Here is a 16,877-nt window from a genome sequence, read left to right as displayed (position 1 = left end):
CAGAGGTTCTTTTATTGTTGAGAATGGTTTTTGCTATCCTAGGTTTTTTATTATTCCAGATGAATCTGCCAATCGCCCTTTCTAACTCTGTGAAGAATTGGGTTGGAATTTTGCTGGGGATTGCATTGAATCTGTAGATTGCTTTTGGCAGGATGGCCATTTTGACTGTGTTAGTCCTGCCAATCCATGAGCATGGGAGATCTTTAAGTGGATTTGTCCTGTCTATTAGCCTGACTGTAAACGGTCCAATCACAGTAGTAATGGCAGCAGCAACAACACAGCTTAATCTAGGAAGTCAGAAAAGAGCTGTGTGGACATAGTCCTGTATTGACTCTGTGAAGTCATTCATGTTGCTCTCCTCATAGGGAGATCAGTGAGGGGAGTAGAGAATTAATGATATGCACCAGCTCATCCTACTTGTGGTTTAGTGAGAGACCTCCCACAGACTTGGCACCATTTTTAGGGAATGAGGAATTTTGCAGTGAGTGAGACAAAGTCCCTGTTTTTATAGAAGTACTTTGTCTTTTATGAGCAAGCTATGGAGTGATTAAACATGGGAACACATGGTAGGTCTAGCAGCAGTATAAAGATCAGGTAGGTCAGTATGGCCCAGTGAGGAGCAAGAGTGGGCTAGCATAAGGACCGGATGGCTTCCTTGTTGTTTTATCTCTCTCTGAGAAGCTCACGTTTTAGAAGAGACCAGTGGGGGAGACATGTTTTTAGGAAGAAAGTTCTTGGAAAAGAAGAGAAGGAAGTCCTATGCTTAAGAGGATGGTACCACAGTTCATATGTTTGGATTGGGTGGTAGGGACAATATTTGGAGTTTCCATAGAACCCTTTTAACTCCAGAGCATGCATCTTAGTGACTTCTGTAAGCTACTGGGCAGTCCTTGCATTAGTCAGTCCACTGTGACCTTGGAGATGCACTGTATTAATGAGATGTATATTCTCATGGGAAGAAGAGGGTAGTGATGCTCTACTCCAGAGCTCCTGAGTTGAGACTGAGACCTGGAATGAGGGGAGAGGAATTTTGATGGGAAAAGATAGGGTGTGATTGTGGACCATACGTTTGAGAAGCTGGCTATGTAAATTGGCTGTTCAATGTTCTTCAGTGGTTCCCAATTGCATTCCACTCTTTAGAGAAATTGGGCGTTTTCTTGAAAACCTCAAAGCAAATAAACGTACTTTTGAATTATGGTCTTACCCCTTGGAAGAAGGAACAAAACAGTCTTAGATCTCTTACATATCTGCTTTGAATGTTCTAAAATCCTCCTTCCTCCTGTTTGTAGCTGTGCCATGATAACATTCCCCCCTCCTGAGCAGAGGCATAATGTCTTCCTTCCTCTGGCCGCATTTCGAGCGTTAGTGTCTTTGTACTAGCTTGTTGTTTGCAGACAAAGCTATTCTCTCAGTCACTGGCCTCCCAGATAGGATTCTGTTAGCACAGAGTCTATTTACTCGTCAGTGAACCTCATGTCACATGTTTTGTAATGTCTTTGCTTATGTGTTATAAATATGTAAGCTTCCAGATTTTAAGTCACTGAAAGTTTCTTTTATCTGTATGCCATCCATATATAGGGCATGACATGTAATTTACATGCTCACATAATTAAATCTAAGGATGATAGATACGGGGTTCTGTTAGGGTCCTTTAGAGGAGCACCAAGACTGAGTATATGATTAGAAAAAGGACTTCTACAGTTGTAGATTGGGAGTTCCACACTAGCTGTGGGCAGCTAGAAGCTAGAGGGAGGTGCTCCCTCCGCTGAGGAAGCTAGATGCCTCAGAATAAGGTGGGGAGGAGGTTAGAGGCAAGGTGTAGCCCCCGCCTAGGCTGGAGGCTGGACGCTCCCTGCAATTCACTGAGTGAGCACTCAAAGGCTGGGTGTAGAGCCTACTGCCTGTAAGCAGCGGCAAACACATCAGAATACCCACACTGCGTCAAGCCCAGGCTCGAAGCCTCCCCTGCTTCTTGAATTTCTACTTCTGCCCAGCGTCTAACATATTTGACAGTGGAACTCACGGGCAGGTCAGGACTTCCCTCTGGGAACATCCTCTCAGATACACGGAGAAATGTGTTTTCCTGATTTTCTATGTAGTCCTCAGTCTGTCAGGTTGGTAGCTAAGCTAGCCATCAGAGAAGTCATAGTTTTGAGTTTAAAGATTACTTCACATGTAAGAGTAGCTGATATTAAGAGCTATTACTCTTTATTGAGAGGTTAGTGTTAGTGGGGCTCTTTAGGTGGAAGATGTCCTTAGGAAAGAACAGAAGTCACCCTTGTTTCCTTTATATTGAGCTTTGAAAACGTTATTACAAATGCGTATACTTGGCTTTGTGGCAGCGGCCTTCCGGGAGGAACACTGCGCTCATTTATAACGGGGACATGGCATGGCAGATGAGACAGAGAGCTACTGGGAAATGAACCCAGATGAGACCCTGCATAATGCAGTGCTTGGGCTGCTATCAACAGATAATTGTAAAGGCGTCCCTGAGAGCCATCCTTCCTGCTGAATGCCTGGAGTGGAATACTTCAGTGCCTGCCACCAAGTGCAAGCCCTCATTCTTACTCACCAGGAAGTCTGCCTGTTAGGAAGTGCATTGAAAATCTGTACAAGAATTCTCAGTGAGGATTTCTCTGTGCTTCTCAGACAGTATGCTATATCAAGTTGACACTATTAATATGTTGGTTTTAGACTTACATTTAATTTTGGCTTTTGTGACATTCATGTTACTTTAGCCATGAATTGCATTGTTAACTACTTTTAAATGAAAAGTTGCTAAAAATATATCTAATACCTAATTTTCTCATACTTTCATGGAACAATGTAGCCTTTCTTTTCCCTTTTATCCTGAGTTTGTTGTCCCTTTAATTCCTTAATATCCTGCCCATTAAATGAATTAGACACCCTGCATCAAGTTTGTACTTCCCAGTGGCAATGATGGTATTAGTGCTCCTATTTCCCAGTAGGAATGTACTCTAAGCTGTGTGTGTTTCCACTGCAGTGATGCCTCAGCCAAGGCCCTGTGGGAAGCCTTACTGAACTCCAAGCACAAAGAGGCAGTGATGGAAGTTCGGAGACATCTAGTGGAAGCAGCCAGCAGAGAGAACCTGCCCATCAAGATGAGCATGGGTAAGCCCCTGCCTCTGCAGAGGCAGCCCAGAAATCCTGTTTTCAGTAGAAGCAAAGCTGCAGCTTTGAGGCTGCTCTGGTGTCTGCCTAGTCATTCCCGACCCTGCCTTCCTACCTTCCTGTCTTCTCTCTTTTTACGGCTTCCTTTTTTAAAAAATAAAGATGAAATTATCTTTAATCTTTTTTACAGTCCAGTCGTTATCCCCCTCCTGTTCTGCCCTCCCACAGTTCCTCATCCCATTCCTCCTCCCCCCATCTCCAAGAGGTTGTCCCCAATGCCCACCCCCTATCCTACCCCACCAGGTCTCCCCACTCCCTGGAGCCTCAAGTCTTTCAAGGGTTAGGTGGTGCTTATCCCACTGAGGCAAGACCAGGCAGTCCTCTGCTGTATATGTGTCGGGGGCCTCATATCAGCTGGTGTATGCCACCTGGCTGGTGGCTCAGTGTCTGAGAGATCTCAGGGTTAGTAGAGACAGCTGCTCTTCCTCTGGGGTTTCCCTCCTCCTCAGCTTCTTCCAGCCTTTCCCTAATTCAACCCGAGGGGTCCCCAGCTTCTGTCCATTGCTTGGGTGTAAGTGTTTGCATCTGAGTTTTTCAGCTGCCTTTTGGGCCTTTCGGAGGGCAGCCATGCTGGGCTCCTATCTGTAAGCACACCATAGCATCAGTAATAGTGTCAGGCCTTGGAGCCTCCCCTTGAGCTGGATCTTAATTTGGGCTGTTCACTGAACCTCCTTTCCCTCATTCTCTTTTCCAGGACCCAAGTGAGGATGCTTCAATCGCACTTTGGAAAGGGGAAAGGAATCACAGTGGGCAGAGGGAGGGAGGGTCCTGGGTGAGAAAGGGGACAGGGAGGGAAAAAGGGGAACATGACCAAGTATTGGAGGGACAGGAATAAAGCCCCGAGGGCCAGCAGAAAGAATGGAAATAGGCAACCTTGGGAGGTAGGAGGTGGAGGGACCCTCTGGAATGTACCAGAGACCTGGGAGGTGAGAGAAGCTCAGGACTCAAAGGGAGGGACTTTAGNTGAAATGCACTACAGTGGGGAGAGGGAACTTGTAGAGCCCACCTCCAGTAGAAAGACAGGGCACCAAGACTGTGGTTGCCATCCCACAGTCAAAAACTGTGACCCAGAATTGTTCCTGTCCCTGCTTGCTTTTCTTCTTTCTCTTTATTGTTTTTAACATGTGTACTTGTGTGTGGTATGTATATATTAAATGTACATGCATGTTTGACTACATTAGCACCTGTATGCATATAGGTGCGTGCACATGAAGATCAAAGGTTGACATCATTGGGTATCTTACACCATCACTTCCCGTACTATTTACAAAGGCAGGTTGTATAGGGATCCCTTGTTTCTACATCTTGAGCATGGTGACTCCATGCTAGGCTTTTATGTGGGTGCTAGGGGTGCAAAGGTCACTCTGTACGAGTCGTTTATCCAGTGGACCAGCATCCCGCCCCCTTCCCTTTTCCTTCCTTAGCTTCCCCATGCTGGGGTAAGCCACAGTGCTGGGCTCCTGCCTCTTTCCACAATACTGTGTGTGTGTTTGGTATAGAGTTCCTTACTCAAGTACAGTGAAGTACTAATTCACATTGGGAGTTAAGAAAGGGCAGAGTGTATAGCAGATCCCGGCGATGATTTATACTGTGTTTTAGTGGCAAGCCTTATGATCTTATCATAGAACATAAATCAAATTTTATATCTCAACAGTAGACTCTTTAAATATCAATAAACTTTACTTTTCTCAAGAGCTCTGTCTTTGAAAAATAACCAAAGCCAGAAATTTAAAAAATATATCCAACAAAACATCATGAGTAACTCCACAAAGAATTCAAATTTAAATGTTTGACTTTTTTTCTTATCAACTCCCACAACCCCCCAAAAGATAAAATACATTTCTTTATCCTCAGACTCCAGACAGGAGAGGTGGGGGTTGAGGGGAAGAAAGAAACAGTGGATTGTTAGCAGGGTCAGCTCATGCTCTATGCCTGTGCCAAGTGCAGTCTAGTCAGAGATAACATGGTGTGGTGACCCACTTCTGCTTACTGTCACTAGGCCTCATTCCCACATACAGACCTAGAACCATGAGAAGTTAGAAAAAGAAATGGAAGTTTTCAGTACACTGAGACATCAATATTGGAAAACTGCCTGTCAGCCAGCTTATCATCAGACAGAGCCGTACTGGTGGCTCACATGGTGGAGAGTTGGGATGCAGCAGCCAGGAAGAAATTAAACTCCCCAGGACTCCCTGGCCTGTGTTGTAAAGTTTACTAAAGTATGAATTTTTCTGCCTTCAATCAAAGCTTCTGGTGTTTTTGAGGGATTAAACATCTTTTGATTCTAGAGCAAGCCAGCATTTTCCAGTATTTACATTTATGAGATGGGTCTCCTGCTGGAAACCTTAGATCATCAATATAAAACCCCACAGCCCTTCACTACCAACACCAATGGATATAAACTGTGTTCTCTTAAATGATAAAAGTAATTGCTAAAACAAAGGAAAAATTTCATTTTATCATTGTTTATCTAAATATCTGTCCTCTTACTGAGAGTTTGTTATTAAATTGTCAGTTAAGTAGATACAGTCCAGAAAAGTGATTTTTAAAACACTGGAAAGGGAAATGTATTTTTCCCACTGACTTTCATATAAGGAAAAATATCTTCTGAAAGTAAAAAATAAGTAGATCCTAAGAAATACATTTGTTTCAACCCAAAAGGCCAGAGACATTCCTATGGCAGGTTTCTCAGCATGCCTCTCTCCAGAGGTCCACTGTGCTGGCCTGATCTTCGCTCCCCACAGAAGGGATCTACTCTCTGGTGTTGGGCTCGTGGTGGGAACACCCCTTTAGAACGCAAAGACATTACTGTCCTTTCAGCTCGATTCCTTGAGAGAGCATGCATGCTTGAGACCTCTGCTTATTATTTTAGGGCTTCTTTTTTCTTTTTCTTTTTTAAATAAAAGAAGTCCCACTAACTGGGGGGTGGCTTCCTCAGTCCTCATTCTTCTTAACTGCGTCCTCAGCTGCTATGTGGGGCATTGTGTTTCTGTAGCTTTACTCCCCAGACTGTGAGGGTGCGCAGTCAGTTATATTTGCCAGTAAGTCACACTTCTGTGGCTTGTTAGCCCAACATGGATTTACTCAAAACTGGGGGAAGTATCTGTCCCCTAGAAGGTGAGCATGGCTCAGAGCAGCGTGGGAGGACTCCTTCCTGATCTGGGTCCTTACAGTCACTGCTTCCTTTAGATGGATGCAAGCTGTCTTTGTAACATATATATTTTCTTTTACCTTATTATAGAATTTTGTGATTAAGAGGAATGCGTGTGTGTGTGTGTGTGTGTGTGTGTGTGTGTGTGTGTCTGAAAGAGGGACGGAGGGAAGAAAGGAGGGAAGGGGGAAGAAGAGGAGGAGGAGGAGAAGGAGAATGGGGGAGCAAAGCTGAAATGAAGAACGAAGTGGATTGGTAAAGTGTATAAAAGGAGAGATTAAACACTAATTATGACCAATATACCATGCAATTATAGTTTACAAAATGTGAGAAAGTCTAGGCATGGTCTCGGGCCACATGTCCTGCTTAACCCCACAGTGCTTTTGTTTTACTTGTTACTAATTTGTGAAAAGGGCAAGAAAATGAACTTTTGTTGAGCAGCTGTTTACTTATAGACACTGCAATGGAATTTTCCATAGTTTGTTTAATGCTCTCAATAATCATGTGAGTTTGCTATCCATTTTCTACACCCATTTCATAGACCAGGAAAACTGAGACCTAGGAAGCTTGAGTTTTTTATAGGATTTCTGTGGTGTTAAGTTATTGTTTCTCAGATTAGGGCCGGGACTCTGAGAGCAAACTTCTTTTCCATCTGGCTCTGTGGCAGGCTGTTATAAGCAGTGCTGAGGGAGGTGTGGACTGGAGGGGAAAAAGGGTACTTGCTCCTTCTTGACTGTTTCACAGAGGTGTGTGGACTGCCTGTCAGCAGTACTACCTCCTCAGGGGTGGAGCTAAGGGGCCATCTAAGTTTCACCCCATACACCTTTACATTTTGTTTTCTCCACCGTGTTGTTGGCAACAACTACATCTTTCTATTGTTACTCCTATGACGCCCTTCCCTTCTCCTTCTAATTAGTCAGATTTCTGTGTTCAAATAGGTGTTACACTTTGTCTACTGCAGTGCTTCTCAGCCTTCCTAATGCTGTGACCCTTTAATACAGTTCCTCTTGTTGTCTGACCCTCAGCTACGAAATTATTTTCATTGCTACTTCATGACTGTAATTTTGCTATGTTTAGAATCATAATGTGCATATCTGACATGCAGGATACTTGCTATGTGACCCTGTGAAAAGGTTGTTCAGCTCCCAAAGGGGTTGCAACCCACAGGGTGAAAATCTCTAGTCTACTGGCTGGCCTGTGACACTCACAGACCAAGTAAGTGAAGATTCAGGCCTGGCTGTCTGACTTCCTTATTAAGTCTCTTCCTGAGAGAGGAGTCCAGACAGGGTGTTCACACTGCTATACACGACACAAGCACTGCTTCATCCCCTTGCCCCAAATCCCCAAGGGCTCCACATTCCTTCCTGGAGTTGCCCAGACATAAAGGGCTCTGTTTCTGGACAGCCTTTACGCCCTGTGGGGCAGCCCTGCTTTCTCCCTTTCCTCTCTGTTCCTCCTATGAGACTTCTGTTCTTTCTGCAGAGCCAGGCTCCGCTGCTCTGTCCCAGTCTGTCCATTGCTGGTTCTCTCCTTGTCTTACCACAAATGCCTCTGGAGGCTGACCATGACTGCCTTCATAGGCCTTCCTGCCCCTCACCCTCAGCCGGGCGCTAACTAGAGAGACAGGAGCTGGGCAGCGGCACAGTAGGCTCGTTGGCCTGGCTTCTTTCTGGTCAGTGTGCAGTTACTTTGTTCCCTCCTTTTCTGTTGTTTGTTAACACTTGAGAGTTTTCTTAGCTTATAATCTTTAAAAATTACATCATTTTCCTGCCATAGCCTTGACCACTATATTTCTCACTTTCCAGCGTACAGTCCTAAGCGTAGACACAGTCTCATGTCTTTGTGTCTTTGTAAACTCTGGGTGATTTTTTTCATGACCTGATATAGCTGTTGCTTTATTTGCAGAGTTAAAATATCCGTCTTCCCCTCTCTTGGTTACTCTGGTTCGAACCACTAAGGAGCCACCAATCTTTTCTTAGTACTTGCCACAGTGTATTGTGCATTAACCTAAAAGCTTAGCAGACAGTGTCTAAGTCACAGTCTTCACTGGCCATTTGAAGAACTTGGTACATGACAGGTAGCATGGTGCTTGTTGATTCGGTGAATGGGTTGCCTGATGAGTGTGGGTGACAGAAAGAAGCAGTCAGCAGTTCCGCTTTAGCGTGCTGTGTGACTGTTATGTTTACAGATTTCCTTTCTGATGTTTTTGTTCCACTGTTGTCTCTGGGCATCTGTCACATCTCCTTCTGTGGAATTTTCCACTGTTGTCCTCATGTCACTCTGCGTTTCTGATGCCTTTGTCTTTCTAATGGATTCCTGCCTTCTTTTCTTGCCTACACTTCGATGCTCCATTGATTTGTCATCTTTGGTTATGCCTTGCAGATAGATAGAGCTCAGATAATGAGCTCTGCCGGCTTTAGGGTCTTAGTCTCTATCACAAGACCACACCTTTCCTGCAGCCCAGGGCACTGGGGTTGTAGAGGCACAGTGCTGGGCCAGGTTTATCTCGAGCCTGGGGACTGGAGCTCAGGGCTTTGCTCTTGTGCTGAGAGTGCTTTGCCCACTGAGCCAGCTCCAAGCCCTTCTCTACGCTTTCTAGATGCCCGAGGTTCCTAGAACTCATTCTTAGGTTTACCTCACAGAATACACTTTCTCCTTGTTCCTCGACTCCTCCAGAGGTGCACGAAGGATGCTTCTGTTCCTCCACCTTACTGCCTCTGCGCTGATCAGCTCCTAAGGTTGAGATGTGGTCACATGAGTAATGTTTGCATCATGGCCATTCTGAAGTGAAGCTGACTACCTGCATACGTCCATGCTGCTGTCTGGTTGGTGTTAAAGCCTCAACACTAGTTGGGTCACCACAACACTTGTGGCCACTGCCATTTTTATGTCATTAGTGCAAATACAGCATAGTAGCAGAACTTCAGTATTATCAACATAGTTTTGACCATGCCTCAAAGTGTGTCAGGAACATGGGTTTGTGGGAACATCTATGAGAATTATATTATGTAAAGATTGCCATATTTTATGGGATTTAAAATCGACATGATTCCTTAGATTGGAGTCACTGTTAGATGTTAAAAAAGAGACTATCCTGACAGGTCATCAAATCCCAAGTGGTCAGCCAGAAACACTTGAGCGTATGAGCAACAGGTAGACTCAGGAGGGGAGGTGGATGGAGAGAGGCGTATATGTAACAACAGTAATTAAACCCATAGCCAAATGCTGGATGGAGCTTGGGGAGTCTTGTGGAAGAGTTGTGGGAAGGATTAAGGGACCTGAAGAGGACAGGGACTTCACAGGAAGACCAATAGAGTCAATTAACCTGAACACTTGGGGCTCCCAGAGACTGAACCTCCAACCAAAGAGTGAGCATGTCCTACACCTAGGCCCCTGCCCATATGTGGCAGATGTGCAGGTTAGTCTTCATGCAGGTCCCCCAACAACAGGAGAGGGAGCTAGCCCTGAACCTGTTGCCTGCCTGTGGATCCCATTCCCCTAATCTGAGACTGCCTTGTCTGGCCTCAGTGGGAGAGGATGCACCTAGTCCTGCATTGACCTGATATGCCAGGGTGGAGTGATTTCCAGGGGGACCTGCCCTTCCCAGAAGAGAAGGGAGGGGGAAATTGGGGAAGGACTGTGGGAGCAGAAACTGGGAAGAGAGGAGCAGCTATTGGGATGTGAAGTGAATAAATATATTAATTTTTGAAAAACAGTAGTAATTAAAGACGAAGGGGTCTTGAATTTTGGAGTGAGTGAATGAGTATGAACAGGAGGAATTGGGGTAGAAATTAGATAAATGCAGTACTCATGTATGAAATTCTCAACGAATTAAAACATCTCAATTAAGAACTCATTGTTTTTTCTTAGAGACTATACAGAGTTCAAGATAAAAGAACATTTTTATTTATTGAAAGCATGATTGTAAGCTGGGTGTGATGGCATATACACCTGGTAAGCTGGTGAAGGGAGAACAATAGTTGGAGGATAGCCTGGGCTAAGTAGAGAATTCTGAGTCAGCATGGGATACAAAGCTAAACCTGGTTTCAGGAAACAAAAACTAAATTAAAAAAATGTACCATAGTTATTATGTATATTTTTATTAGGTTCTTGCAGGGTGTGTGGATCAGGCTGCACATACTTAAAATTATTCTATGTCATATAAAATCCCAGCTATCAGGCTGCATTTTGAATGACTGAATGCATTTGTGTAAGTAAAGGAATATTGTGTGTGCAGCACAAACAATGAGCTGGAGACCAACAAGTGAGCTATTATACAAGTAATTCATTACCACCTACGAAGTTATCAAATTAAATCAGCACCACCCAGATACGTGAGTATTGCAGCCATATAGAAAACCAGGCCAGTGACCTTCCTGAGCACAGCATGCTAATGAGCAGTGCAGCCTACTCACCTAGGTCACATCAGTGCAGGGACAGTTTTCACCCCAGCTGGAGTGAAGGGACAAAGCACAACCCGCTGGGTCTGAGTTCAATACCAGCCTCCTGCTTTACACAGCCCCTGCAATGCTGCTCATCCAGGTCCAGCTCTGTGTGGAGAGCAAGCTCTGCGCCTCATCCTCAGCCAGGCCTGTGTTCTGTGAAGCCTCTCCCTCTCCCTCTCCCTCTCCCTCTCCCTCTCCCTCTCCCTCTCCCTCTCCCTCTCCCTCTCCCTCTCCCTCTCCCTCTCCCTCTCCCTCTCCCTCTCCCTCTCCCTCCCCTCCCCTCCCCTTCTCCTCCCCTTCCCCCTCACAGTTTGATTTGGCTTATGAGAAACCAATTCTTGATTTTACTCATTTTTTTTAAAAGTGGGCTTTCTATTCTTTATCGGGTTTATTTTTGTTCCAATCTTTGTTAGTTTCTTCTTTCTGCTAACTTAAGCTTTGTTCTTTTTCTAGTTCCTTGAGGCTCAATGTTAGACTATTGAGATCTTTAAGTCTCATTGGTATAAACATACCATTTAGAATGTTGCATCCATAGATTGTGATCAGTTTTGCTTATTTTTTCTAGGGAGTTTTTATTTTTATTATGTATTAGTGAAAGAGAGAGAGAGAGATAGACACAGACACAGAGACACACACAGAGAAGGACACACACACACAGACATACAGAGAGGGACACACACACAGACACACAGAGAGGGACACACACACACAGACACACAGAGAGGACACACACACACACAGAGACAAACAGAGAGGGGGACACACAGAGACACACACAGAGAAGGACACACACACAGACNAGACAAACAGAGAGGGGGACACACAGAGACACACACAGAGAAGGACACACACACAGACTTACAGAGAGGGACACACACACAGAGACACACAGGGAGGGACACACACACAGACACACAGAGAGGGACACACACACAGAAAGGGACACACACACAGAAAGGGACACACACACACACACATAAAGAGACACAGAGACAGAGAGGGACACACTTTGCATTGCACGGGATTTGAAAGCTCAGAGCCCCTCCCAGGGCTTTACTCCCCTACCAAGTACACACTGTCCAGACCTTCCCAGATAGCACCATCATCTCAGTGTCAAGTGTTGAATGTCAGCGCCTATAGACGTTTCTCATTCAGACTGCTGTATTGTGCATGTGAGAGTGTGTGCAGGAGGGGGAGGGGGAGAAGGAGAGAACATGAACGTAAGTGCATGTCTTTGGAGACCAGACCAACAGTATCACACTTCCTGGAACTAGAGTTATGAGAGGTTGTGAGCTGAACTCTCATCTTCTGCAAGAGCAGTACGCACTCTTCACTTCTGAACCAAATTACTTCTAAATTTTGTTTTGGGTTTATCTGTTGGCTTCTCAGGAGGAGTGTGGTGTTTGATTCTGGCATGTTTGTGAATTTGCTGAGATTCCTTCTGTTGTTGACTCTAACTCCACGCTGTTGTGGTTGGAAAGCAAACTGAACCATTCCAGTCTTGAACTCATTAAGACTTGTTTTGTGCTGTAATATTCTGCCCTCCTGAGAGAAAGTTTCTTGCTAGAGTGTTCCTTGGATGATAGAGAAACACATATTTCACCCCACTGAATGGTTGGTTTCATACATGTCCATTAGGTCTAACTGGACTAAATAGGGTATTGAAGTCTCCTATTATTAAACAAGAGCCTAATTATCTTTTAAAAGATTTCTTTTTTTTAAATGAAAGAAGCCTTTAATTTTAAAACTGTCACAAATGGAAAACAAATACTAGAGCCCAACTTAAGATAAACTGAACAGCCTAACTCCAAACCCCTCTTCCCCCAGATGCACCTAACACGATTGCAATGTCCAGCAAAGAGGGGAATTGGGGCCTGTTTGCAGATTAACTGATCACCATGCTGGCCTGTCAGGAGGGAGGCTGCCATTTAAAAGATTTCTTAATATTTGCTTTACCTATTTAATATTTTGGCAGATATTTCTACCTACGTTTTAAAGATTGGTTTACTTTATGTGAATGAGTATTTTGCCTGCATGTATGTGTACCACTGCATGTGCCTGGTACCCATGGAGTTCAGAAGATGTGTACCTTGGAACTGCAGTTAGGATTGCTGTGAACCACCCTGTGGATACTGGGAGCCAAACCCAAGTCCTGCAAAATCAAGTGCCCCCAACCACTGAGCCATCTCTCATCTCCTTGATGTATTTATACTACGTATATTCACTTCTTGCAACAGTCTTGGCGTGAATGCTGTTTTGTCTCATAAGGTATAGACCATTCTTGTTTTCTGTTGTCCACTATGTGCATGGGCTCTGTCTTTATCTTTTCATTTGAAGTCCATGTGAGTCCCATGGGCCACTTTAACCCTTCCTACTTAGGTGCCTACTGGCGAGGACTTGCTCCATTCACTTGGTTTTCTGGTTGTTTCTGGTTCATTATTCCTTGCTTGGTGTTTACCTTCATGCTGTGTTTTGTTTTTTGTTTTTCTGCAGTGTGAAGCTCTAATCCCTGTCTTTTCCTGTTTGTGCATCTGCTGCAGTCTTCTGTCCTGTAGTTACCATGAGGCTCACAGAAGACATATTGTTGTAATAGACTATTTTAAGCTCATAACAGCTTGGATCACAAACAAATGCCTTGGCTTTTACCCCTTTTCCTAAATTTATATTTTCGTGTTTACAATCAACGTATTTTTTTGTATATTCCTTTAACTTACTATATCTGCAGTTGATTTTTGAAAATTGTAACTTTTGGCATTCATACTAGAGACATAAGAGGTTTCCACACTGCCACTCCAGTAATGAAGTGTTCTGAATTTGACAATGTATTCATCTCTACAAATGAGTTCTATAGTTTTGGAGACTTTCCTGGTAGTAATTACCATTATTCCTTTCTGAATGAAGACTTTCCTTAAGCAAATCCTAATGATCCTGGGATTGTAGCAGAATTTTGCCTAGTGTGGATGAAATCCTAGGTTCAGTCCTCAACACTGTATAAAACTTGGCTTGGTGGTACATGCTTGTAATCTCAGCCTTCAGGGGTAGAGGCAGGAGGACCAGAAGTTCATGTAGAAGTCACTCTGACTAAAAAAAAATTCCTGTAAAACAAATCAATTTGGAAAGTGGATCAGGATTGCCATGAGTTTGAGACCAACCTGAGCTACATAGTAAGTTCTAAACCTGCTCAGGCTATGTAAGGAGGGAGGAGGCCCTGTCTCAAACAGACAAACGAGATTCATGAGCTACATCTGGTGGTGATGAATTTCCTAAATTTGCTTGTCTAGGAAAGAGCTTATTTCTCCATTTCTGAGTTAGAGCTTTGCTGGGCATTATAGTGTCCCTCCCCCATTTCTCACTGGCTGACTCTCCAACAGTCCACCTCCACTCCTCGCTGCCCTCTCCTTTAAGAGAGCTTCTTCTCATGTCAAGGTCTCCTTTTAATCTTTTATGCACACATATGCACGAGAGCGCGTGCACACACAAGCACTTAAATTGAGACTCCACATCTGGAAGCATTTCAGTTAACATAATGCCCTTTTGTTCCATCCATTTACCTTCCCGAGCAATGCCTTTTCTTTTCTTTAAAGCCGAATAAGCCTCCATTGTTTGTTTGCACATTTTCTTTCTCCATCTTCTGTTGGTAGGTATGTAGGCTTGGTTCCATTTCTTAGCTATTGCAAATACTGCAGCAGAAAGCGTAGGCATGCTAGGATCTCTGTGGCCTGCAGACTTAGCGTTCTGAGGATGTGCACCCAGGAGTGGAATGGCTAGATCATATGGCAGCTCTATTTCAATGTTATTTTACTTATTTATTGTGTGTGTGCATATGTATGTATGAGTGCGTTTGAGTGAGGGCTCATGGAGGTCACGGGACACATTCCTATGTCACTTCTTGCCTTCTGCCTTATTGAGGCAGGGTCTGTCTTCCTACTTGTGCACAATGTACATCAGGCTGCCTGACCAGAGAGCTTCTGTCCTCAGTAACCCCCCCCCCCTTAAGTAACAGCGCTGAGATTGTTAATATCGTCACTGCAGCTGGCCTTTTGTAGGTTCAGGTGATGAACTTGGTGTGACGTGCTGATTTCCTCTCACTTTGCTGGCTTTTCCGTCCAGGTTGTTGTGTTGTCCTCTTCTTTCCATGGTCTGCCCTAGGTTTATTTGCTTGACTGTGCTCTCTTTGAGATTCCTGATTATTTTTACTAGTAAACTTCAAAATCTTCATACAGCATTTTATTCATTTTAGTGCATATGAATTCAGTAGTTGGGTAATTATGGTCTTTTAAAGAAATTGTGTTGCCCGCCCTTTTCATACTTCTTGTGTTTTGTGGTGCAATGTGCACATCTGTTTAATATATTCCTAGAATCACTTAGTGAAGACTAAAAACTGTTTTAACAGCAACAGCACAATGTATCAGATAGAAAAGTACTACAAAAACTGATTAAAGCACACTAGTATCACTATTAATCAGACACTGGGAAAACTAATGTAGAATTTTCTGTGAGGTTAAAACTCATTTAGGGTGAATGTGGGAATAATGCATATATGAGGTGAAAAATAAAAGGAAGCATGGCAAAAAGAAAATACAGGGGAAGCAAGATTATATAAATGAAAAGGAGAAAAGTAATGAGGAAGAAAATGAGCTAGTGGTCAGAAGAGCAGAAAACAAACCAAATTCCAATCGTGAGTCAGCGTGAGCGCAAAGTCAGAGTGAGCAGAAGAGCTAGATGGGTCATCATTCTAGCACCTGCTGTTCCTACAGGGGACCCGGGTCTCATTGCCAGCACACATCATGGTTCATAACCATCTGTTCCTCCCGTCCCAGGGACCTTCTGCCCTCTATTGACCTCATTTGGAATCAGGCTTGCACATGGTACACTTACAGGCAAAATGTATGCATAAAATGAAATCTAAAAACAGAAAAGCAAAAATCCAAACCCAAGTTAGGTAATTGTATGAAGGTAAATAAAAAAGAAAATGCAAGTTTTAAATGTAAAGAAACAATAGCAACAATAAAAACAGTCAGTAAGTTAAAGTGCAAACACCACAGAAAGTACAGTTGGATACAAAATGCCCAGAAGGGGATGGAGATGCCAGTGAACATGGGGGAGGGGAAAGAAAGACAACAATTGCCCAGTGAAAACAGCGAGTAAATAAAATCCCATGCATTTGTGGCTGGGCCACAGCCTTGCAGGGCTGGGCCTGAGGGCTCCTAGGGCTCTGTGTTTTGTAATGGAGCAGGTCTTCATAGATGAACTAAGGCACCAAGAAACTAAAGCACAGAGGGTAGGGGCTGGGGAGTGACTCTATGTTGTTTGCTGCCACAGGGCAGTGAGCTGCAGCAGTGTGGCTTGGGACTGGTGGCCTATGGTATAAGCCTGTATGGTACAGGATGGCAGAGTCTGGGAGATGAAAAGAAGCTGTGGTTACTGGCCTCCATCAGGCCCTCTAGCAGGAACACACCCTAGAAATAGCCCTTGTTTCAAGATGACACAGCACATAGCATCATGGTCCACTGTGTGGCAAGACACACCGTGAGCTCCTTTGCTGAGTCAGACAAGGTGAATTTTAACATAGTCAGCTCAAGGCTGCTCCCCAAGCCCAGGTCAGGACCTGTGCCCTGTGTGACTCTAGAGAACACAGAGTAAGGGTATCTGCCGCAGGGGTCAGCCACTGGAGGCCTGTAGGACTTCATTTCAGAGGAAGTCCCTCCTGAGGTTTCTGGTTTTAAGATTCAGTTTAGTTTTGGTGTGGATGCTGGGAACTATTGCCAAAGCAGTAGACGCTCTTCACTTCCCCTCCCCTCTCCCCTCTCCTCCCTTTCCCTCTCCTTTCCTTCCATCTCTTTTCCTCTTCTCCCTTCCCCCCCCTCTCTTTTGTTGTTGTTGTTTTTTTTTATCAGAGCAGGGACAACAGAATTATTTCCTTTTGGTCTATGTGTTCATCCAGACTTTGTGCTGTAGCATCTTCAGAGCTCTCCCTCACTTGCCTTCTTCTAAATGTAGTTGTCTATTTATTGGAGAGGTCCTTTGTCTGGAGGTGGAAGAGATGGCTCTCTTGCTTATGGGAAGGGATTCTAGATGCTTGGCACATG

The 16,877-nt window shown here is 44.2% G+C and overlaps 1 protein-coding gene across 1 annotated transcript in view; it reads left to right on the top strand.

Annotated features, from left to right (window-relative positions):
* The window catches only part of Scfd2 (sec1 family domain containing 2), a 317,786-nt gene that overhangs the window by 33,800 nt on the left and 267,109 nt on the right, over window positions 1-16,877 (top strand). Inside the window, exon 3 of the mRNA XM_021210860.2 lies at window positions 3,005-3,132. Coding sequence (XP_021066519.1) covers window positions 3,005-3,132 — 128 coding nt within the window. The remainder of the gene's footprint in view (window positions 1-3,004; window positions 3,133-16,877) is intronic.

Source organism: Mus pahari, chromosome 13 (assembly GCF_900095145.1).
Source record: "Mus pahari chromosome 13, PAHARI_EIJ_v1.1, whole genome shotgun sequence".
NCBI classification, from domain to species: Eukaryota; Metazoa; Chordata; class Mammalia; order Rodentia; family Muridae; genus Mus; species Mus pahari.
The sequence above is the reverse complement of the archived record's forward strand: the minus strand, read 5'-3'. Positions and strand labels throughout refer to the sequence as shown.